The following is a 25822-nucleotide window of genomic DNA, read 5'->3' as shown; positions in this document are numbered from 1 at the left end:
GTAATTTCCTTTACAAGTTAAAATCATAGAATTATGGAATTGGAAGAGACCACAAGGGCTATGTAGTTCAACCCCCTGCCATGCAGAAGACACTATCAAAGCACTCCCAAAAATGGCCATCCAGGCTCTGTTAAAAAATCCTCCAAAAAAAGGAGACTCCACCACTCTCTGAGGCAGTGTGTTCCACTGTCAAACAGCTTACAGTCAGGAAGTTCTTTCTAATGTTGAGGTGGAATCTTATTTCCTGTAGCTTGAATCCATTGCTTCATCTTGTAACAAAGTCCCTTCCTATTGTGGCAGGCACTTGGGCCTTTTATTATCCCACCACTGCCACCAATTTATGTAACAACAACACTCCTTCACCTTATGGCAGTCCTATAGGGTTTTCTAATCCCACTAATTTATGTAACGAACCCCCTTTAATATGTGGCAGGTTCACAGTATTATATAATATAGTAGCGTGTATATAATATATATATGGCCGACAAGCCTTTAGATAAAACAAAATATGAACTTTATTGAATAAAGGGTTTGACCAGATATGATTTGAACTGAATGGCATTAAACAGCTGTTAGTTCAGGCACATGTTACTTCGTTACCTTTGTACTCTTTACTTCATTACTGTTATTCCTCTTTCCCCAGATATTCTTTAACCACCTTAGGACTTCCCTGTCCCTCTTTGGGCAACTCTTATGACTAACTCAGTCACCAAGGCTATTGTATCCTGCAGGATAATAACTAACTGAAACCCTCTTCCAGAGTTCAGATATCTCTCGAGTCTCTCAGTTTCAGACTCTAATTCTATCACTGTCCCTCACTGGACATAACAAACCCTTCTTGGTCTCAAACCAAACCCTGTCTCCCAACTGTCAACATTCCAACTGCCAAAACCAATGGATGCATGGAATGTTCAAAGGTCCCAGCCCACATTCTATTGGCTGGATCTCAGCTGCCTTCTGATTGGTCAGATGGGTGTTCTCTGCGTTACACATATCTATGGGGCAAAACTGACAGGCAAAAAGAGGTCTTTCAGGCTGACATGAAGGTGTGGCATTTAGATGACACATGCTTTGAAGCCAGCAAGAAAGTGCCCTCTAGGTGCCTTATGCAGAGAAAAGCCGGATCAAAAGAAAGGAGCTTTTTTCTGCTTCTTCCTGGCTTGAAGCCATATCATGCAGTCATGACATGAGTACTCCAGCTGCCTTGGGAGCCAGCGGTGCAGTTGGTGGGATTTCAATGTGGCTTCAGAAAAGGCAGCTTCGAGCCACTTTTTCCTGCCCATCTGTTTTGCCCCTTAGTCCCTGGAGCAACAGAAAACAAGTCTCCTCCATTCTCAATATGATATCCCTTGAAATATTTAAACATGGCTACCATGTCACTTTCTCCAGGCTAAAAATGCACAGCTCCCTAAGATACTCCTCATAAGGCATGGTTTCCAGACTTTTCACCATTTTGGTCACTCTCCTGTGCAGGTAGTCCATATCCTACTTGAATTTTGTTGGCCAGCACTAGACACAATATTCGAGGTGTGGTCTGACCAAAGCAGAATAAAATGGTACTATTGCTTCCCTCAGTCTAGACACTATACTCCTATTGATGCAGCCTTGAATCACAATGGCTTTTTTAGCTGCTGCATCACACTGTTGACTCATGTTCAACCACTAAGGTCCACTAATACTCCTAGGTCCCTTTCACATGTACTGCCATCAATTCAGGTGTCACCCCTCCTATATCTGTGCATTTCATTTTACTGCCCAAGTGTAGTATCCTTCATTTCTCCCCAATGAAATTAATTTGATTTCATTTCATTTTTATCTTGCCTTTCTCCCAAGTTGGGATCGAAGGCAGCTTACATTATAAACACATTAAAATAGCACTTTCAAAAACAATTAAAACAGTCCAATTAAAACAGTAAAAAAGTTTTTAAAATTACAACATACAAAATTTAAAACATACCAGATTAAAAATAATCTAAACCAACCCCCCCCCCCCAACCCCCCAATAAAACCAGAAGGTTTTGGACCAGCTTTCTAATCTCTTAAGGTCATTTTGAATTCTGATTCTGTCCTCTGGACTTTTAGTTACCTCTTCTAATTTAGTGTCATCTTCAAGTTTGATAAGCATGCCCTCTATTCCTTGATTGAAGTTACTGATAAAGATGTTAAATAGTACTGGACCAAGAACAAAACCATTGGCAGCCCTGGATGAGAAGGAGCCGTTGTTGGTACCCTTTAGGTTTTATTGTCTACCAATTGTGTTTAGCCTGAAGAAAAGACAGTCAAGAGGTGATATGATAGCCCTGTTAAAATATTTGAATTTAATTAATTTTTACCCAGAGCATTTTTACCCAGATGCTCTTAACTTGGCTTCCAAGATTTATGTCATGGATCTATTCACAAGTGTACACATTTCTTGATATATAATATAATGCTACTCCGCCTTCCTTTCTGTTTGGTCTATTTCTCTGAAATATTACCACATTCTAATCATGACACTCATCACACCAGGTTTCATTGATGCCTATTAAGAGTTCAGGTTCGTCCTGTTTATTTCCCATTCTCTGTGCATTAGTATATACATATCTAAGATCATGAGCCATCCCCCCTTATCTGCCTTTTATCTCCAGCCCTTGATAAACTGATGCCCTCAAGAATATTCCCTTCCTTCCCTAAATAACTCAGTTACATAAACATTAAAGGCTCATTGGAATCCTGTTCGTTATTTAGTGCCATCATGTTGAAAGTAAAGCAGTGCAAAGATACATACATTTGGATGTATTCTTTGCATTTGGGTGTATTCTTTGTATTTGGGAAATTTCAAAGTGGATGTAAGAACAAAGGGCTTTATTTGCTTGTGAACAGAAGTTTTCTCAGTGGCAGCATTAAAGGTGTATAAGCGAGCATGAAAAAATGCAGGAGACGGAGCAGGTAGGTAGGATCATTTTTGCATACATTTTCACACCACTGAAATTACAACTGTCCCAGAAAAAAATAAAAAATAGGGGCCTCTTATGGGGCTTCCAGTTCCAGCATATGCTGGAAGCCATGCCGGAAGGAGCAGTGCCACGTGCCAGAATAAGCAATAATGTGCATGCCTATGGCACATTTGCTGCACACTGCCACATACCTCCACAGGCACGAGCCCCATTCATTTGAATGGGTCTTGAGCATCCATATTTTTCCCTTACGTGGGGGGGGGGGGGAGCTGGAACGGATCCCCCCACGTAATGGGAGTGCAGACTGTATGCTGCTACTATGTAATACTACTAACCTAACACTGTTTTCAGTTATTTCCTTATTCACATTTTCATCCTCATTTCTATTTGTAAGCCACTGTTTCCAACTTATCCTGACTGCAGATGAATGTAGGTTTGATAAAAAGAAGATATTTATCATATTAAAAAGCAATGTATAGGAAAATATATTTATCCATAGTTCTAAGGTTTTCCATTGCTTTTTATTCCATTTTTGCTTCACATTTGTCTTTCCCCATTTCTGGTTGCATTGTATGTATACCTGAATGCACTCATTTCATTTTTCGTGTTAGGTTTCTACTTTTCTCAGCATAGAGTCAATGGCTGCTCTCCCTGTTTATGCCACCCAACTGGTTCAGTAGATGAGATCTGCAATAGTCGTACTGGCCAGTGTGTTTGCCAAGATTATTCTGTAGCTGGGACAAGATGTGACCACTGCAGGAACTACTATTATGGATTTAATGCAGAAACAGGGAGGTGAGTGATTAATGATTGCAGAGCTAATCTCAATTTTTGTATGCTTCAGTTATCTTCAGGGTTTTTTTTTTTTTTTTTGAGGGGAGAATATCTAGAACAGGGGTAGGCAACCTTTTTGAGCCGGGGGCCGGGTTGCTGCCTCTCAGACAACTGGGGGGCCGAAGCCAAAAATAAATAAATAATTTAAAAAAAAATAAACTGAGACAAATGTAGGACAAAAATTTCAAATGGAGGACATTTTTTTGTAAAAAAAAATGGAGGACACGTGAAAAAATTTGCTGATTTTTTAAAAAAAGGTTAATATAAATGCATGTTTCTGAGGCTTCTATAGACAATTGGCCCCCTTGCCTACCGCTTGCCCCCCTTGCCCGCCTCCTCCTGATAGGCCAAAGGCCCCACACCCTCACTCAAGAGGCCAAAGGCTCCAGCAGCAATCGGCGGCAGGACCGGGCTGGGGCCGGTCCCAAGGCCTAGCCAGGCCGCATCCGGCCTGCAGGCCACAGGTTGCCTACCCCTGATCTAGAACTTTGCAAGAAAGTCATCTATGATGACAACTTTTATTATTTTAATTTTTTTTTGGGGACTCCCCTGACAGTCTGCAAAGTAGAGTAAGTTTGTACTCTGTAAGCCTTGTATGACAGATGGCTATGGCTATGACACACTTCTCCCCAAATAGTCTCCTTCAGAAAGTGCACATACAAAATGTGCACATTTGAAACATATGCAAGATACTACTAAAACATGTTTTCTTCAATGAGAAAAATGCATTTAAACAGTGTGCACAATTATTATAGTGGTGACATTTGAAAAATAATGCAAACAAAGGGATTAATTTATGTTGGTTAAAAATGGGGGGCAGGGAGCAGTACCCAAAACTACCAGGCACAGATGAGATAGTGTGAGAAAAGGAGGACATCTGTGGATGTGGGCTTTGCACATGTTGTTGTTGTGTAGTCAAGTTGTCATTGAGTTATGGTGATCCCATGAATGAGTCCTGATCATCAACAGCTCTATCTGGGTCTTGAAAACTCAGGTTGTGGCTTCTTTTATTGAATCAATCTGTAATGTGGTCTTCACTTTGTTATGTCATGTCATGACATTATTATCATACAACAGCGAATTTCATTGGTTCTGTTGGGAGTGGATAAACTGGCAGCTAACATTGGACAGTGCTTCAGCAGTGAAAAAACATACTTGATATTACTTGACAGGAGAGCCAGTGTGATAGCAACAGCAAAAGCATTTGCATTTGTATACCACTTTATAGTACTAAGCACTCTCTAAGCAATTTACAATGTGTTAGCCAATTGCCCCCAACAAGCTGGGCACTCATTTTACCAACCTGTGAAGGGATGGAGGGCTGAATCAACCTGTAGTGATGTAGTAGTGAATGTTGGATTAGGACTCTGGTTGACCAAGATTCAAATCTCCACTCAGTCGTTGACCCCCCCGCCCTTGTGGCTTTTGACAAATCATCCTAGTTCATCCAGTTTTGGCAGGATTAAACACTTTGTTCCATGTGGCACTTCCAATCTGCCTTTTCCCAGCTCATGTGAAAGAAATGTGGTTAATTTTAAGTGTGTTACATAAATGCAACATGTTATGAACTTGCAATCTCTTCTCTCTGACTGCATCTACACTACCGAATGAATTAAGTTTGACACAGCTTTAACTGCCATGGCTCAGTGTTATGGAATTTTGGGATTTGTACTTTTTTGAGATATTCATATTTATTTATTTATTTATTTATTATATTTATTTGTATCCCGCTCTTTTCCCAGGACTGGGACTCAGAGCGGCTTCACAGCATTAAAAACAATACATTTTTTAAAAAGTACATTAAAAAGGAATTAAATTATTACGGTATTAAAACAGATAGTTATTGAAAGAATAAAATATATTTTAAAAAGATAAAACTATATATAGAGAAGAAAATTGTAGGAAATTTTTAAAATGGTCTAGTATCCCATCTTGTCCTTAGAGTAATTCCTTAAACACCTGTGTGAACAGGTAGGTCTTCACCTGCCGGCGGAAAGCCATCAAGGAGGGAGCCATTCTCATCTCCCTGGGCAGGGAGTTCCAGAGTCTATGAGCAGCCACTGAGAAGGCCCTCTGTTGTGTCCCCACGAACTGTGTTTGTGATGGTATTGGGATGGAGAGGATGTCAGAGTCCGGGCCGGTTGATACCAGGAGAAACAGTCTGCCAAATAGTGTGGAACTGAGCCATGAAGAGCTTTGTAGGTAATAACCAGCACCTTGAATTGTGCTCGGAAACAAACTGGCAGCCAGTGAAGCTGTTTCAACAGCTTATTTAGCCTTCTCTGTGAGAGCACTCTGGTGTCACAACAAACTACAAATCCTAAGATTCCACAGGATGGAGCCCTGACAATTAAAGCGTTGTCGAATTGCATTAGTTCTGCAGTGTGGTAGCAGCCTCAGCCCCTAAGAATATGATAACTGATCTACCTTATAGGTTGTTTGTAAATATTTTTGTAACAGTACTACAGTCAGTCCTCCATTTTCGTGGGGGATCCATTCCAGACCCCCCTGCAAAAATGGAATTTCACACATATTCAAGCCCCATAGGCTTGAATGGGGGCACGTGCCCCATTTTAATCCCCTCTGCGAGTAAGCAAGGGTCACTGATATGAAGTCTGTGCAAATGGAGAGGCAACTGTATTTTAAACATATTGCATTGATGAGATGTTGTTATCATTTATCCAGTATAAACTGAGTTTGACTGTGATGCATGAATAATGGAAAGAACAAGTCTCAGAAGACTTTTTATTACTGGATCATAATAAAGTAAATAAAAGTAATTTTAAAAAGCATTTTTAAATCTATGTATACTGTCTGAGATATATTATATCATTGACAAAGAGTAAGAAATAAATAATAATACTTAAGAAAATTATAAAACACTAAATATTGTAGTGCTAAGCATGCGGAAGATAGCACTCTCAATTTCTATGTATGTTTTAGGAATGAAACTATTTTGTACAGTTTAAATGGTCTAAATAGAGCCTCTATTTGAAGGGGGATTTTGTTGCACTTAGTAAAGATAAAAGAACTAAATGCAGTTTGCAGGCAAAAGTACCCTTTGCTCTTGATTATAAAAGAGAAGAGGGAAAAAGACAGTATTGTAGTTTTCATGAGAGAATGTTTTATTTATTCCCAAGGGGATATTATTCCATAAAACAAATTTGCAGCTTATTTTGCTGCCTTAGCTTTTATCAGTCTTTTAAAGGGTGTTGAACTCAGGAGATCACACAGTAAGAGTTTCTTTTTTAAAAAAAAAAACCCTCTTTAAAAACAGACAGTTGCAATTGTCAGATATGTGAACTTTTTTGTAAATGCATTTTAAGAAACCTTATTTATTTAATGCCCATGAGATGCCTGAATTATGTTTTGGAAAACAGGAGAAGTATGTATATAAGTGTATATATTTGTAAAATGCACACAAATGTTTTAGTCACAAAGAAACAAATGTGTTCATGTCCAATTAAAGTATATAGTTGGTTAAAGGTACAAAAATGCACATACTTTTTATGTCGGGGAAAGCAGTCTTGCAATGCAATACAAACACTAGTCAGAATAGGTTTCAAGGTGAAAATTGGAGAAGTTATGTTTTAAAGATTTTTACATCTCCGCAGTTCAGAAAGAAAACTGATTGTGCTTAATGGAGTTTCTTCCCAGTTAGTGAGCATAGGATTGCAGCCTTCAGAAAATTCACAGATCACAGGAATAGCCATATGCACTTCAATTCTTTTTGTCAGCTCTCTGGACCTACCAGCTCTCCAAGAGCAAGGCATACAGTTCAGATCATAGTGGATCACAATTGAAGCTTGTGCTGGAAGAGTAACAAAGAATGTGGTGCTGAGTTGCTACTACTACAGAGTGTCCTGCAGTTGGATGTTCTTGGAATATAGTACACTGAAGGATGTGACTGGTGAATAGCTGTAGGAAGAAGGGAAAATGTCTTATACTGGTGGCGCAGTGGTTAAATGCCTGTACTGCAGCCATTTACTCAAGACCACAAGGTTGCGAGTTCAAGACCAGCAAAAGGGCCCAAGCTCGACTCAGGCTTGCATCCTTCCGAGGTCGCTAAAATGAGTACCCAGACTGTTGGGGGCAAATTAGCTTACTTGCTAATTAGCTTACTTGCTGTTCACCGCTATGATCTTTGGAATAGCGGTATATAAATAAAACAAATTATTATTATTATTATTATTATACTATGCTTTGGCTCATTTTGTTCAGTCATTGGTGGTTAAGACGGTTGATGTGTAATTTGGGAGATCCAGATTCTAGAGCACAGCAAATCATAAAATTATGTGGGTGACCAGAGTTAATTTTTCTTTCTCTGTTTTACCTACAATGCAGGGTTGTTATGAGAATAAAGAGGAGGAGAAGGAGAGCCAGCAGCACTGCCTTGAGTTCATTGGAGAAAAGGCAGGACTTAATGCAGCTAATATATAAATAAATAAGTCAGTATTATAATGATGTTGGCTGTTCTCCAGAGTTTTGGACAGAAGTCTTTGACAACCATTTTTAGACATGCCAGTCACTGAACCTAAAAGTTTTTTCAAACAAAAGCATCTGTTCTGTCAAAGATGTGTTGACCTTCTCACTGCAAGCAAAAGACATCACCATTGATCTAAATCGGAAGAAGAAGAAACACCATTTTGCAAATTGTGGAATGCCTTTTTTTTTTCAATTTAAAGAGATAGCACTACTTACTTTTTAAAAATACAGCCTAGGTTACAAGGTTTTTCAGTGGTGATACTTAATTATTTGAGTCAAAAGAAGCCACTAAACAAAGCCTCTGATATGTCTAGCTGAAGTGCTAATGTGCTTTCATTACTTTCTCTCTTTGTTCTTGTTTATAGATGTCAGCATTGTAATTGTCATCCTGCAGGAGCAATTAATGGAACTTGTCATCCCATGACTGGACAATGTATGTGTAAACAATTTGCAACAGGCTCAAAATGCGACAACTGTGTTCTTGATGCTAGTAATTTGGATGTCCACAATCTGTTTGGATGCAGTAAAAGTAAGTGGCTGTCAGTCCTAAGAACATATCTTTCAAATTAATGGTTCTTACTGGTTTAGTGATTGTTAAACAATATAACTGTAATGCTCAAAGCAGATGTTACTCATAAACCAACTTCCCCCTTTATTAATATATTATGCTTTGGTGTTTAAAATCACCACATGATCCCTTGTATTAAAGGCAACATAGATTGTTCTGTCACCGAAAGGGAGCAAATAATGTCAGTGCTCCACAGTATTCCACAAATAATTCATAGTGCTGGAAAATAGATTCTTCCTTCAGTCCTACTGAGATACTGAAGTTTGACGAGGAACATTTGCTTGCTAAATTCTAATTTCTTCATGTAAATATAATAGGGAGGTAAAATGTAATTTATTTATTTATTGCATGTAAAAACAAAGAATTTCAGATGTTTTCTCCCCAGTAGTTGAAATTACAAGACATTTTACATATGCTTGATTGATTTTCTTTTGCATTATTTGTGCAACTTTTGCTTGTGGGAAATGTATTTTTGCTTTCTGCACATTTCTTGCACAAAAGCCAATGTTTCTTGTGCAAGGATATACATTTTTAGTTCAAATTTGCCTGAATGTGAATTGTTTTTTGTATGAGTTAACTGGGGAAAAAGAAGATGAATCAGGACACATTTCTCCCCAAGGACAATAAAATTTGCAAGTATTCCTTAAATTCTTAACGCAGAGGCAGTTTTGCTGGCTATACTTAAATTATTTCCATGTGAGACTCACAAAAGTTGTGGGATGGCCATATTTTAAAGCTAAACATTTTTTAAAAAATCACTTTGTACTGGCATTCAAGGTGAGGATAAATAAATACAGTGGTTGGACTACCATATATACTCATGTATAAGTCGGCCTCATGTATAAGTCGAGGGCAGTTTTTGGATTCAAAATCATGAATTTTGATATGACCCATGGATAAGTCGAGGGGCAAACACTGGAGGATGTTACAAAAGATCTAAAGGGGGGGGGAGACAAAGCACCACTTCCCTCCCTATATGTCCCTCTCTGGACCTCTCCCAAGCATCAGTCTCAGCATGGAAAAGGGGAAACAAACCTCAGCGTGCGCATGCGCGCACACACACACACTCTTCCCCTTACCAGAAGCATCTCCAAGGCTCATGGCTTGCGAAAAGGAGGGCAGACTCCACTGTCTCTCTCCTTGTCACCCCCAGGACTCCAAGGTTCAGGGCTTGAAGAAATAGAGGACAGGCCTTTCTCTCTCTGCTTTCACTCCCAGGACTCCAAGGCTCATAGCTAGCAGAAATGGAGGACAAACCTTTCTCTCTCTCTCCTTCTCACCCCCAGGACTTCCAGGCAAAACGGGGTACAAGCCAGGGCATACTTTCTGTGTGTTCCTTTCCTCAGCAAGTCAGCAGCAGCTTGTTAGGTCTGGCTGCGCGTAGGGTTGCCATAATTCACTACCACCAAACCGGGACAAAACGTAGAAAAATGTAGGACAAAATCAAGGATAAAATGTAGGGCAAATTGTAGGACAAAATTTAGCCCAAAATGTAGGACATTAAAAAAATGGAGGACACAACCAACTAAAAGCAAATATATATATATATATATATATATTAAAAACATTAATATAAATCTTTATATCATAGAGATCTTGTTGCACCTCTGAGACTAAATGCATCTGAGGAAGCAGACTCTTTCAGTTAATAATAATAATAATAATAATAATAATAATAATAATAATAGAATTAAGGGACATGAAGATTTTGGAGAACCTCTGAGACCAAATGCATCTGAGGAAGCAGACTCTCTCAGTTAATAATAATAATAATAATAATAATAATAGAATTATGGGACATTAGGAGGCAGTGGTAGAGAAGGACCAGGGTTTGATCTATTGCTTGGACATAAACATACCCCACTGGGCTAAATCACACTCTCTCAGACTCAGGGGTGGCAATGGCAACCCCTCTCTTTTCAAAGCCCTAGGGAAAGTCCTTCTCTCTCACCCTCAGAAGATGCAATGGCAACCCTTCCCTGAAGAAACCTTGCCAAACCCTGGGGAAACCCTTCCTTCTTGCCTTCTCCCTCCAGAGAGAGTCCGACTCCTACCAGGCACTGCCTCAGTCTCTGCCTTCCTCCTCCACAGCTCTCTCTGTAGTCCTCCCGGCATGGCTGAATGGAAAGCTCCTCTTCCTCCTCCCTGCCTGGCCAATGGGGATGGAGGAGCTGGGAGCTTGCCTGCAGCCTAGTCTCCAAAACAAATGGAGGCTGGCATCAGGGCTTCAAACAGGGAGCTGTTACAAGGCTACAGAGAAAGGTGGGCACTTCTTCTTTCACAAAATTTATTAGCATTAACTCATTGACCCTTCCATAAGTCTACCCAGGATTTTTGAGTTCATTTTGGGGCATACATTTTTCGACTTATAGTTGAGTATATACGGTAAGGACAGGTTGCTCACCTGTAACTGTATTTCTTCGAGTGGTCATCTGCGAATTTACACAAATGGGTTATTCTGCGCCTGTGCAGTAAAGCTCGGAAACTTCTAGAATCTCTGGGCAGAATGCAATGTATCTTTCTGCAACTTTTTGGCGGTAACCCCGCCCATCTGGTATATAAGGCCCCTGGTGGTCTGCTCCTCTCCAGTTCCGAATGAGCCGCAAGCAGCGTGGCAGCAAGCGTTGTTAATGAGCGAGACACTGAGGGGATGGATGGGTGGGTTTGTGTGAATTCGCAGATGACCACTCGAAGAAACACAGTTACAGGTGAGCAACCTGTCCTTCGTCTTCGTGGTCTCTGAGAATCACACAAATGGGTTAGACTAGCAAGCTTAAGTCAATGGAGGAGGGAGTGTCTTAAGCAAATCTAATTTATTGACATATGAGAAAAAGCAACAATGAAAAAACACAAGCAAGTGCTTGAAGAATTCAGTGCAATATAAGAACACCTTTAGTGTAAACCAGAGAGTAACACTGCCCTTCCAAAGGCTGCATCCCATCTAGCCTTGGCATCCAGCCTGTAGTGCCTAACAAATGTCAAGGGTTGGGACCAAACAGCAGCCCTACAAATCTCGTCTAGAGGGACCCCCATCAAGAAGGCAGAGGATGCCGCTACCGCCCTAGTTGTATGAGCCTGAACCTGTTCGGGACAGGGTCTTCCCAAGAGTTCATAGCATAAGTGAATGACATTCATTATCCATTTAGAAAACCTCTGAGGAGAGACTGGCAGACCTCTTTTGGCCTCTGAGTAACAAACAAAAAGTCTATTGGTGGACCTCGAGCCCGAGGTTCTGTCCTGGTAGAAGGCTAATGACCTCCTAACATCCAGTGCACGAATCCGACGCTCCTCCTCAGAAGTCAGGTTCGGGGCAAGCGTAGGCAAAACAATGTCCTGGTTCATATGAAAGGCCGACACTACCTTCGGTAGGAAGGAGATGTCTGTTCTGAGAACCACCTTGTCCTTATGAAACCGAAGGTATGGTTGGTCTGCCCGCAGGGCGCAAAGTTCTCCAGCCCAGCGAGCAGATGTAATAGCCACCAGGAAGGCTGTCTTCCAAGTCACAAGCCTCAAGTCCACCGTTGCCATGGGTTCAAAGGGCTTGAGTGCAAGCCGAGATAAAACCAGGTCTAAGCTCCATGCTGGGGCCGGTATGGAGCAGGGAAGGTGCAAATTATTAAACCCCTTGAGAAACCTCTTTACAAGTGGATCTTTAAACAAAGATGGCTTGCTGTCAAAGATATAGTGAGATGAGATAGCTGCCAAATAACACTTTATGGAGCTCAATGAGAGACCTGTATCAGCAAAGGACATCAGGAACTCCAGGATTGTCCGGATGGATACCTGAGATGGCAGAATGTCCCTGTCATTGAGGAAGGTAACAAATTTGTCCCACTTGTAGCGGTAAGACCTTTGGGTAGAAGGTTTCTGCGCTGCTCACAGGACTTCCTGGACATCAGGTGGTAGGGACGTCAATGTCGGATCTGCCATGCCACCAATGGCAGAGATTGCATATCGGGATGGAGAATCTGCCCGTTGTGCAGGGACAAGAGATCGGACTGGAACTCGAGCCGGAGATAGTCCTCCTGGGCACACTGCAGAAGGGGAGCAAACCAAGGCTGTCTGGGTCACCATGGGGTGACCATGATCGCATCCGTCTGGTCCATCATTATTTTTTCCAGCACCCTGGTGATCAGTGGAAAGGGGGAAAACATGTAGGCCAGACCTCTTGTCCACTGGAACTGAAAAGCATCTCCTAGAGAGCCGGCTCCTCGAACTCAAGAGCAGAACCTCGAAACGTGAGCATTCTTGGGGGAGGCGAACAAGTCTACTACTGGTGTACTCCAACGTTGGAAGAGGAGGGTGACCACATCTGGGTGTAGCCTCCACTCGTGGCATGTTGTTGGGGACCTGCTGAGCTGGTCGGCCAGGTCGTTCTCATCCCCTGGAAGATGGGTGCATTGAAGCAGGATGCTGTGTTCTATGCACCATTCCCACACACGGAAGGTGATATCTAGCAGAGTCCTCGATCTGGTACCTCCTTGCTTGTTGACGTAATACATCATTGTGGTGTTGTCCGTCAAGAGGAGCATGGCCTTGTGGCAGAGAAGAGTTTGGAAGGCTCTGAGGGCTTTCTCTACCGCCAGCATCTCGAGCACGTTGATGTGCAATTCGGATTCTGCCTGTGTCCACTTGTCTTTGATGGCATAGCCTAACGCGTGGGCGCCCCATCCTTGTAGAGAGGCGTCTAGTGTGACCTCCGGTTGAGGTGGAACGAAGGACATGCCGGAGCAGACGTTGTCGGGCTGGAGCCACCAACATAATGATTTCTGGACTTTCCTCGGGATGGTGAGTATCTTGTCCGGATGGTCTCGCACGGGATGGAAGACAGAAAGAAACCAAGACGGTAGAGGTCTCAGGCATAGTCTTGCCCAAAGGGTCACGAAAGTCATCGAAGCCAGGTGTCCCATTGCAACCTGGACGACCCGAGCTGGCAGGTGCCTTCGACTGAGGCAGGCTTGCACTGCAGAGCAGATGGATAGGAATCTTGCCTGTGGAAGATAAGCTCTGGCTGACTCCGAATCCAAGACTGTCCCAATGAAATCGACCTGCCTGGAGGGAATCAGACTCGACTTTTCTAGGTTGACACGAAGTCCCAAAGATGCGAGCAGGCTTTGGGCGAACTGCATTTGTCGCTGAAGGGCCTCCTGTGATGGGGCGGTGAAGAGCCAGTCGTCCAAGTATGGGAAGACTGTGATCCCCTTCTGGCGGAGGTAGGCGACGACGGGTGCCATACACTTTGTTTAAACCCTCGGGGCCGACGACAGGCCAAACGGAAGGACTCTGTACTGGAAAATGTCGGGCCCAATGGTGAAGGCAAGGAACCTGCGATGTTGCTCCCGTATGCTGATATGGAAGTATGCGTCCTTCAGGTCCAGCGTGGTAAACGAGGCGTCCTTCTGCAAGAGTGGCAGAATAGAAGCAAGCGTTACCATCCTGAAACGTCTGTACTGTATAAAGGAGTTCAAGGTACGCAAGTCCAGGATAGGTCTAAGTCTATCCGGTCTTTTAGGGACAATAAAGTATCTAGAGAAAAAGCAGTATCGATCCCGAGAAGGGTGGACGGGCTCAATAGCGCCTTTGTCCAAAAGGGAGCGCACTTTGTCAAGAAGGGTGTCCGAGGGGATGGTGGAAATAAAGGCTCCGGTGGTTGGGAGCTCTGAAAACTCAAGGGCATAACCCCTTCGAACGATGTTGAGAACCCAAGAGTCTGAAGTAATGGAGGCCCAGGTGTTAACGAAGGGCCGTAAGGTGTCCAGAGGGGAGGTGACGAAGTGCGCGGAAAGGCCTCAGAACCTCTTCTTGCCTCTAGTATCCTTCTTCTTGTAGCCTTGCTGATAGTGGGCCTGGGATGGCTGCCGTCGCTCCTGGTGAGAAGAAAGAGATCGAGACGTTCTGGTTTGGAGGGATCTGTCCTGAGACTGGAACTGACGGTCCAATTGTTGGAAACGCTGCTGGTCATGATGGAACCAAGTGCTCTGGCCACTGTATTTCTGTCGAGGCGGTCTAGAGGTGGAGGCTGACATGCCATGCTTTCTGGCAGCTGTCTTCATTCTGTATCTGAAGCTTAACCTCTCGTCAGTCTCTGTATTGAACAAGCCGGAATTGTCAAACAGCATGTCCTTTATTGCGGATCTCGCCTGGCGGGTCAGATCGGATGAACACAGCCAGGAGTAACGGTGAAGAGCTACTGAACTGGAGAGGATTTTAGAGGCGCAATCCATGGAGTGTCATGCCGAGATTATCTGTTGGCTGCCCACGAGATGAACCTCATTCTGGAGGGCAGTCATAACCCTCTTCTTGTCATCTGGGAGCTCACTGATGACCGGGTCTATCTTTTCCATAAGCAGCTGTACATAAGCTCCCATACATGCCGCGTAATTGGCAATCTTAATGTCCAATGCTGCTGAGGCATAAAACTTTTTTGCCAAGCCATCAATCTTCCTACTCTGTTTATCCATTGGGGAAGAGGATGGACAAAGGAGGTCTGCGAGCCCTCCACGATGGCCAAGTTCGGCTTGGGGTGGTTGAATAGCCAAGTCGGGCTGGACGGAGTGACTCTATAGAGGTTTTCTATCTTTCTAGAGGTCGAGGCGATGGTGGCAGGAGTATCGCAGGACCTTTTAGCTATCTTCTCCAAGGAGGGAAGAAATGCCAAAGACGGAGGAGCTGGAGCACAGCCATGGATTCGCCACTCTACCAGATCGAGCACGTCATCCTCGGAGTGGGCCACTTCAAGCTTGAGTGCATCAGCCATCCAGATGACTCTGTCTGAGAAGGAGCGTATGTCGTCTGTTGGAGACAGGGCATCCCACTCACCAAAGGCAAGAGGCTGGTCGGGATCCACTGGGAGCGATGGTGGAAGCGAGCGGGAACGTGAGCCGGATGGGGAACTGGTGCCCCTGCAGCTTAGAGGAGAAGGGACCCTGCTAGGAGAGCAGCACCTGAGCAACTCGTCGGTCCTTGAGGGGGCAGACCGGCGTGGCAGAGAGTGGAGCCTCACTCTGGTCGGGCCAGGGAGATTGCGACGTAGATGATCAGCATCCACTGGCAGAAGGTACTGGCCCGTGTGGTGATCATATAGCAAGTCCGGGTAGGAGTTGAAAAGTGCCCGGTCGGGCCGGTCTCTGTCCAGAGGGGATCGGTCCCGGCGGTCCCTATCCAGGGCCTTGTCCGCTTCTGTTCCCAAGGCAGCCCTATCTTGTTGCTGGGGGGGAAATCTGGTCTCGTCTGGAGCGGGATGGAGATTGGGAAGCACGCCTTGGTCTCTGAGGAGATAGAGGGGCATCAGAGTCCGGGATTTCCCCTTCGGACTCAGAGGACTCACCAAGATTCGCTATCTCCAAGTCCTTATCCGAGATGGAGAGGTGAGAGGAGATGAGGATCCTTGGCTCCAGCGGTGGCAGAGCCGAACCCGAGACTAGCTCCGGGATCGAGGTAGTGACAGGCCTTGACTCAGGAGGGGGCACCGAGATCGTGCTTGGAGGTCCTCTATGCCTTGTCTTAGGTGGTGGAGAGGCGGATCTGGCCTGTCTAGGGTCCTGGCTGTCGTTGGAAGATTTAGAGGACTTCTGCTTGTCCGCATGTTTCCTCTTAGAGGACTTATCCGGTTTGTCTGCTGTAGTCGCAGAAGTAGTTGGCTGAGCAGGCTCCTCTGCTGAGGGAGCCGCTGGCTGAGAAACCTTGTCATAAAGGGAAGCCTTAAGCTTTTGGTCCCGGTTCTTCAGAGCCTGGGAGTCATGGCTTTGCAATGCCTGCAAGCCCCAGGAATATGTCCCTCGCCAAGGCAGAGGACACACTTGTCATGCCCGTCGGAGATGGGAATTTTAACCCCGCACTCGGCGCACCGCTTGAAGGAGGCCATGGGAATGGGGAACGAAGAATAGTCGTTACCGGTCCGAGTCAAATCCAAGAAGGGAGAGTCCGTAAACAATGTCCGAATGGAAGATCTAAGAGTGGTCAACAGTCCAGTCTGAGTTCGATAGCCAATGGATTCAGTCCGAAGGATTGGTCAGAGATTCTAACGAAGAAGCTAACAGAGCGAAGTTCCTTGAACTGCTTAGCGCGGCGGAATGAAGGAACTGGAGAGGAGCAGACCACCAGGGGCCTTATATACCGGATGGGCAGGGTTACCGCCAAAAAGTTGCAGAAAGATACATTGCATTCTGCCCTGAGATTCTAGAAGTTTCCGAGCTTTACTGCGCAAGCGCAGAATAACCCATTTGTGTGATTCGCAGAGACCACGAAGAAGAATAGTACATCAGGAAACCCATTGTCAAAAATAGTGAAGTGGGCATAGATCCCATTAATTTCAAAAGACCTTGTGCAGGAAAACTTCCTGGTAGATTGCCCCTTAAAGTTGCAGTGAGTTGCACTTTTGAGTAGACACATAAAAAGACGACAATGCAGAGTATGTAATTATGTTTACAGTATTGGTTGTTCTATACAATATTCACTGAATAAAATGTGAGCTCTATTCAGGCATTACTTGTCAATATTTTTTGAACATGAGAGCAGAGGAGTGACTAGTCCTCCTCTCTGTGTCATAGTTTTGGTCACATGAAAAAGGACACATCTGAAGAGAAATTTCAGTTGACACAGTCTGTGGGTTAAGCACTGGTAAAGTGCCAGTAAAATGTCCCTGACGTGTGAGGGTGTGAAAGACGGTCACGCTTCTGAAAGTCAGTGAAGCGTCCTCTTGCCTCTACCGTCCTTGAATTGTTCGCGGAGCAGCCATTTCCTATTAACGAGAACTTAGGGTTTAAAGGAAATGGCTGCTCCGTGAACAATTCAAGGATGGTAGAGGCGAGGGGATACTTCACTGACATTTCAGAAGCACAAATTGCTTTCACACCCTTATGCTTCAGGGACATTTTACCAGTGCCTTACTGGTTCTTAACCCATGGTAAGCTCGGTGTGAAAATCTTCATTTATTTTGTTTTGTTTTGTTTTGGTCTTTGCTCCCCCCCCCCCCCCCCAATTTTATCACTTTTTCTATCTGGTTTTTATAGTTCTCTATTTTTCTTTTCTTTTCCCCCCGTTTCTGTAAGTTTTACTATATCTTTACATTTTTGATAATTTTTAAAAAAAGGCAAAAGACAGAATATGGGGGAAATGGAATTGTTTACAATTAGCAAGAAAGTCAGACAAGGCTACATTTTATTACCTTATCTGTTTAACTGGTATGCTGAACATATCATATGTAAAGGAGAATTAGACTCTGAGAAGGAGGTATGAGAACCAGAGGAAGAAGAAACATCATATGCAGATGGTGTCACACTGGTAGCAAAATTTATCAAGGACTTGGAATGATTGCTGAAGAACGTCAAGGAAGAAAGGGCAAAGCCAGGTTTACAGTTGAACATCCAGAAATGACCACAGATGATTTACATAACTTCAAAGGAGATGCTGAAGTCTCTGAGGGTGAGAGACACTGAAATAGTGAAAGATTTTCCATACCTTGACACAGTCATTAATCAAAATAGAAACTGTAGTCAAGAAATCAAAAGAAGACAAGGACTGTGAAGGACAGCTATGAAAGAACTAGACAAGTGTAAAGATATATAATTGAAAGTTAGGATTGTCCATGCCTTCATATTTCCTATTTCTATGTACAGTTGTGAAAACTGGAAAATGAAGAAATCTGATAGGAATAAAATGAACTCATCTGAAAGTGACACTGCCATACTTTGGCCATATCATAATGTGACTCACTAGGATGACAATAATGCTTGGTAAGGTAGAAGACAGTAGAAAAAGAGCATAATCAAGAAAGCCATGGCCCTGGGTTTGCAAGACCACAGCAGGGCTATTGATGATAGGGTGACTTGAATATCTCTCATTCATAGGATCACCATAAGTCGAAATTGACTTGATGGCAGTTAACAAAAAAGAACTGTGGGAAATAAAGCTCTTGGTCATGTGGAAACCTCCACATGAACAAAAACTTCTCTTTTCAGACATATTGGACCTGAACAGACAGGCCAAAATAAAGCTGTTTTGGGTCACTTTGGAAGTATGCTGTTTAAATGATGCATGCATCCTAAGAGGTCAGAAGCCATACCAAAGCCACGCTCTAGTCCTAAGAACTGCAGCATATCTTTGACACAGCTTCTGGCCTCTTAAGATGTGTGTGTCATTTAAACATCAACCTCCAAAGTGACCTGAAGCAGTTTTATTTTGGCCTTTCTGTTTGGGCCCATTGTTTTCTGATTGAGGGAAGCAATGGAAAAGGGGATGGCCCTAGAACCTCTCTTGTTCCCATGTTCAAGAAGGCAGGGCTACAAAATTACAGAGTTGAGCTCATAACTCTTTAAAACAATTTGATTCATTAATTTCCGTTTCTATTGTACATCAGACTTGAACATCTGCAGTTGTAAGTAGTCTTTAGCAGTTGTAACACAACAATCCTTTTCTTCTAATATTTTCAGTAGTAAAAAAAATACTATTGTGATTGCCAGTATGATTGTCACTAATTACCTGGCATTATCCTTAGTTGTTTAATGGCCTGTTGGCTGAAATAAATTTATTCAATTATCCTTAGGGATATTTATTAAAAAAATAAATCTGAGTTTGGACTATAGTTCAACACATTTGAGTATCTATATCTCCTAATATATTTTATCCCAGCATTTTTCATCCTTGTAAAAGGTAACATCAGTTTCTGAATGTGCATGATCACTATCACATGTGCATCAGAGATTATGAAACATGCTAAAAGCCTAACAGATCTTGATGCACGTATTTACATGACTATCACTGTAAAGTCTGGCTGGATTTATTATATAATTTCCCTTTCTTGCAGGTTTTCCACTCCATAGTTATATTTGTTATCTTCCCTTTCAAAGCTGAAAATGTGAGATTAAAATCTCATATAATAGCAGCAAAATCATTAAAATATTATCTGTATTGGACATGTACAAATGTAGAGCTGTCTCTTTGAAGAAGAGATGATATAATAACTCTAATTTCCTCATCAGTATAAATATCTTAGTATATTATTTAGTTAGATAAAGATATGCAGGCATCAAAATGCATCAATGGAAGTACATCTCCTGAGAAAGCAACATACTGTTAGATGTCAAATATAAAATGAATACATATTGTGAAATAGTATTCATTTTAAGTAGTTTCACAAACAGCATGTATGTACTGTTGCATGGCGTGCATTTGCAGTCAATAGGTATCCAAGCCATGCACTTATCTTCTGGCATGTCAGAGATGTTGAACAGGCAGTGTTGCAGTTACTCTCTTAATTTGAAAACAGAGATGTAATTCCTACAAAAATATCTGAGAGGGGTTATTTCTTCTCATTCCCTACAGAAAAAGAAGACACCTGAACAATTTTCTCTTTATAACTTCTTCCTCCTTTGTTTATGGCCACCATCACACAACATTCCCAGAATGCCCCCAAATTACAATGTGGGCCAGAACTCAATATGGCCACCATCACACAACATTCCCAGAATGCCCCCAAATTACAATGTGGGCCAGAACTCACAGGACGTAAGGCCTGTGTCCTTCCTGGCAGCATCATCCTATACAGACAATGCAGGTCAATAGCCCTGGGCTGAGATTGGCCACTCATTTCCCAGTCTGGCAGTTCCTGGCCAATTCTGAGCCAAAGGGGCTTTAGTGTGCATCAAAAAGACCTGCTGTTTGCCATGGAGTTTAATGAAAAGTCTGCAGTGTAAGTGTACACACCACATGGCCCTACATGCCCTTTATCTGCCATCACCTTTGCATCTTCTCAGAAGGCCCCTGCTTTGCCCTCTGATGTTGAAAGGTGGTGCCTAGCCACATGGGTGTAGCCAAGTGCCCTTTTTTTCTGCCCTTGCAGTGATGGTGCGGGCCTTCTGAGAAGAAGTGATGGTAGCAGCAGGTAAGAGATGAGTGGCAGCAACAGATCTATGCTGCAGCAGTAGGCAGGGGTATGAATGCCCACCCATTTTCAGGCCAGCCTGGGGACTGAGCCAGGGCAGACCCAGGGCAGAACGCCATGGGCTTGGCCTGTGGTTATTATTATTATTATTATTATTATTTATTTATTATTATTATTATTATTATTGCTCTGTAGATTTGCACAGCACTGTACATAAAACAATAAATATATAAGAGAAAGCCTGCCTATAGCGTACAATCTAAGAGATAATAGGATAATACATATAAAATACATAGCACTACAGGAAATGGTTCAATAAAACAGGGAACAAAAAAACATCATATAGCAAATGATAGTCACACAATGCCTGGGAATGCTTCTCTGAACAGGATGGTCTTCAACTCCGTTTTGAAGCCGGTTAATGAAGTGATGGACCTTGCTTGTGGGGGAAGAAGGTTCCAGGAGTGAGGGGCAGCAAGTGAAAAGGGGCGAATCCGAGATGGGGCAGAGAAAATCCTGGGCTGGGACAGCCGACCTTGACTATGAGCGGAGGGCCCGAGTGGGAAGGTGAGGAGAAACAAGGGTGGGTTACAGACCGCCGAAAAGTGGCGGTCTGGCTCCACCTCCGCTTGCAGCATCCAGGAGCCACACCCTTTAAACTGTGCGGCTCCCGGACGCTGCAGAGAAGGAGCGTGGAAATCGCGCTCCTACTCAGGCCCGGGAAGAGACGCCGCGAGGCACTAGTCGCGCGCTCGCGCCGTCATTTCCGGGGCACAACATGTGGATGCAGCGCGTCTGCTACGTCAAGATGGCGGCGGCCGTGTGGAACAGCCACTGCCATTTTGTGCACGCGGAGTGTGTACTAGGGTTAGGGGGGTGCGGAAGCACCGCCCCTTCCTAACCCTAGTACGCACTCGTCGCGTACTATATGGCGGTTTGTAACCCGCCAAGGTCTGATAAGTAAGGAGAGGCCAGCCCATGGAGGGCTTTAAACGTGGACAGCAGGAGCTTATACTGAATACGGAAAGGGAGGGGGAGCCAGTGAAGGGATGCCAGCAAAGGAGAGATGTGGTCAGAGCGGTGGGCGGATGTGATAATGCGCACAGCTGAATGCTGGACAGAAATTAAAGGACGGAGGTGAGAACGAGGAAGCCCAGGCAGGAGGATGTTACAGTAATCAAGTCGTGAGATCACTAAGGCATGGACCAGGATCATGGCAGTAGAGTCAGAGAGAAATGGTTGGATTTTGGCAATATTGTACAGAAGGAATCTACAAGCCTTGGCTGTGGTCTGGATCTGAGGGATACATGACAGAAAAGAATCAAAGATAAAACCAAGACTGTGGGCTTGCTGGACTGATTGAATAGAAATGTTGTCCACAGAGACAGAAAAGGAGTGTTGAAGGGTGGACTTGGGGGGAAAGACAAGAAGCTCCATCTTGGACATGTTGAGCTTCCAACGCCGATGGCGCATCCACTGCGAGACAGCTGTGAGACAAGACGAAACTTGCTGTTCAAGCCTTGGAGAAAGATTGGGGGTAGAAAGATACAACTAGGTGTCATTGGCGTAGAGATGGTTCTATACTGCTTAATAGTGCAGTTAGCACTCTCTAAGTGGTTTACAATCTGTAAGCCAATATGGTGATTCCCCCCCCCCTCTCATTTTCTCTGCTGATAAATGGAAAACTACAGAATTTTGAGAAACCATATGTGTATAGTTCTACCTTTTCAAGGCATGTGGCTCACGAGAAAACAAATAGCCAGCTTATCAAGGGAGGAAGATTTCTTTTTTCTTAAAGGTATACTAAATGCAGTGACACAGATTGACTTGAAGGGCTCATTGACACCACACTCCTATGGCAGCATCCTATGGAATCCTGGGATTTGTACTTTGGGAGAATCAATACAGCTTTCTCCTGAGGATTCTGGGATGGGGAATACTCCTTCAACTGTAAATCATGAGATTTCATTGGATGTTTTGGTGGTAGTTTAAGTGAGGTAAAAAGCCACTGTATTCCCCATCACCATGTACGGATGTGAAAGCTGGACAGTGAAAAAAGCAGATTTAAAGAAAATCAACTAATCTGAGATGTGGTTTTGGGGAAGAGTGCTGAGGATGCTGTGGACAGCCAAAAAGAAAAATAAATGGGTCCAGATCAAGCCTGAAATCTCCCTGGAAGCCAAGATGATCAAACAGACTGTCTCATTTTGACATCATGGGAAAGCATGAATCATTGGAAAATACAATATGCAAGGAAAGATAGAAGGTAGTAGAAAGATGGATAGATTCAATCAAGGAGATCATAGCCCTGCATTTACAAGATGTAGGCAGAGTAATGGAGGAAAGGAGGTCTTGGAAAGGTCTGATCCACAAGGTTGCCATGAGTTGAGGCTGACTCAAGGACAGTTAGCAACAACAACATAGTGCTATAATTGCATACTATGAAAAGGCTGACTTTTGCAGATGTCTGTGGCTGGCCTTACTCTACCCTAGTCTATAGTCTGTTATGCTGCTATGAAAGGAAGACCTATCTTTGAGCAGGTTACCACAGTGTTTTCTCATTACTCTGAGGTTCCTTCTTTGAGGATGTTGAAGGGTTAATATGTTCTCACAGTCTTAAAACTTTATTGTGATAATTGTGTAGTTTCAAAGGGGTCGATAAAACATTTTCCCCCTTTGGACCTGTTTTGTTTCTCTTAGGGAAAAAAAACCTGGCTTCTAAAAAGGAAAACAGCTTGCGTTTAAGCTTGTGAAGGTCTCTGCTGTGTGGCTTTTAAGGCTGTGAAGGGATGTAATGTGTGTAATTTCACACCTTAAAATCAAGATCAATATATGTACACACACCTCACCCAGTTTCTTCATCATACAACTCAATAAAATAATAATTTCAGAGAATGACTACAGTTGAAGTCTTAAAATGGAACAAAACTTCCCTTCCACCACAAAAGTAATAATGTCATAATCTTCTCTTAAATTAATTAGTTAAATAATACACTATAATGGTGTGGAGTAAGTCAGTTTTCTTATTGTGCAAATAAACTGGGAAATTCTTCTATTACATTAAATGGAAGTCTTATACAACCAACACATTAAATCTTTAAAGTATTTTAAAACACACATACACACTTCACAAACATACTAATGTTTAAATGTTTTGAAAAAAGATAAGAAATCTTGGAATCTTTAGATGTAAATTCTGGCATAAGAATATTCCATTAAAAATGAAATCTGTGGATAAAAAACAAGAGAAGACACTCTGCTCTTTATTCCAGTTATGAAATATACATTAGGGATCTCTTACTATAACTTAGTTTCCCTTGCTACAGATCAAGAATACAGACTTCCAGTTTACCAATGATGTCTGTAGAGAATATCACCAGTTGTTAAGGCACAAATATGTGTAGTAAAATATACTACACATATTTACCACACATGTTTAGTGTGCAGGAGATGGCGAGCATGAAATAACACCAAGACACCCAGTTGGCAGGAAAGGCCACAACTTTATTGAATATAGCTGACCGGTAAGGCTGGCCTGAATGCATGGGCATGGATCTGTCATCGACCAACCCGTCTGTTGATCAATGAACCGGTCACGGTTGGGCATCGAGATGACAGAAGGAGCAACCAACTGATCGCATATTCGCATCTTTGCCCCTTTGTCACCGGGGCACACTGTTCTGGAATTGCCCTCGCAATGGCAGCCCCTCACCACACCCAGAACCCTCGGGTTCCCCTTGGGACTCCCAATCCTGTACATTGCAGCATGGGAAAACATACCCTCCAGATCCACAGTCCATGCTACTGCCCCAAAGGTTGTGACAACACCCCAAGAAGCCCATAACCAACTAGAGGAAGGAGTGAATGACGACAGCCCGGCACCAGGTGGAAGTCCCACCCCTACTCAGCCTCCCAAACAATTAGGGAGGCCATCCTGCCCCAACGTAGCCCGACTTCTGGTGGCAAAGGCAGCTTCCATTTGTAGTCCCCAGCAACTGCTTGAAGTTCCACCCCTGCAGGCCCGGACCACCAATCCAGGCCAAGGAGCCACTCCCAGTGGATCCTGGGACCTCTTTGAGGCCCCAGCCGGGCTGGAGAGGCCCCGCAGGCTGACGGCTTGGCCTTTCCTGCAACTGGGCTGGCCTGTTAAGTCAGGTGGCTGTATTTGTTGTTGTGTGCCTTCAAGTCATTTCTGACTTACGGCAGCCCTAAGGCAAACCTATCATGGGGGTTTCTTGGCAAAATTGTTGGCAAGATTGGCATGTGACTGGCCCAAGGTCACTCAGTGGGTTTCATGACTAAGCTAGGAATTGTACTTTGGTTTCCAGAGTGATAGTCCAATACTCAAACAACTATGCCACAGTAATGGAAAAATCACATCAAGTTCTAATCTATATAAATAAAAATATAAATGTTGGTTTGTTCAAAATCTTAAATCTCCGAAAGTTCTTCACCAATAGCTTTGAAATTTTGACACAACGTTCCATTCCAATACACACATCTTTTTATATACCTACTATGTTTTTATATACCTACTATTCTATATATGTCACACTTGTGACCGGCAAAAAAATATGTGGTTTTTTAAAAAACAAAACAAAACAGTGCAATCTGTTGGACATAACAGCAACGCACACACACTATACTAAATTATTATTGTTGTTGTTGTTTATTTATATAGTGCCGTAAGTTTACACAGTGCTTTACATAGTCATCAACCAAGATACAGATAAATCCTGCCTATGGCATACAATCTAAAATCAAAAGCAGCAAAAATGATAAAATAACAACTTATAATATTTTACGATTCCATTTCAATGTTTCCGATACAAGTCACTGTGTGCCGCTGGTCACTGTGAGCCACTAGTCGCTGTCCTCTAGAGTTTGCTGGTCCCTGAGGGTCACTTTGGGGCAAACAGGCCTTAGAGGACAAGAGCCAGTGGCAAGAGCTAATCTAGAAACGGATTGCTTCTTACATGGACAATTATATGTTGCATGTTCTAGACTCAGCAAACCAGACAATCTCTATATTTACACAGACAATGGAAAAACAAAAAATATTGCATACCCACAAGCATTGTGAAATTAAATATTTCAGAAACGTGCACTTTCTCTTTT

The 25822-nt window shown here is 43.1% G+C and overlaps 1 protein-coding gene across 1 annotated transcript in view; it reads left to right on the top strand.

The window, feature by feature from the left end:
• USH2A (usherin) overlaps positions 1 to 25822 on the top strand; it is a 665459-nt gene that overhangs the window by 131205 nt on the left and 508432 nt on the right. Inside the window, 2 exon segments of the mRNA XM_042475774.1 lie at positions 3548 to 3731; positions 8621 to 8784. Coding sequence (XP_042331708.1) covers positions 3548 to 3731; positions 8621 to 8784 — 348 coding nt within the window.

Source organism: Sceloporus undulatus, chromosome 1, assembly GCF_019175285.1.
Source record: "Sceloporus undulatus isolate JIND9_A2432 ecotype Alabama chromosome 1, SceUnd_v1.1, whole genome shotgun sequence".
Lineage (NCBI taxonomy): Eukaryota > Metazoa > Chordata > Lepidosauria > Squamata > Phrynosomatidae > Sceloporus > Sceloporus undulatus.
Note: the sequence above shows the minus strand (reverse complement) of the source record. Positions and strands in the feature narration are given on the sequence as shown.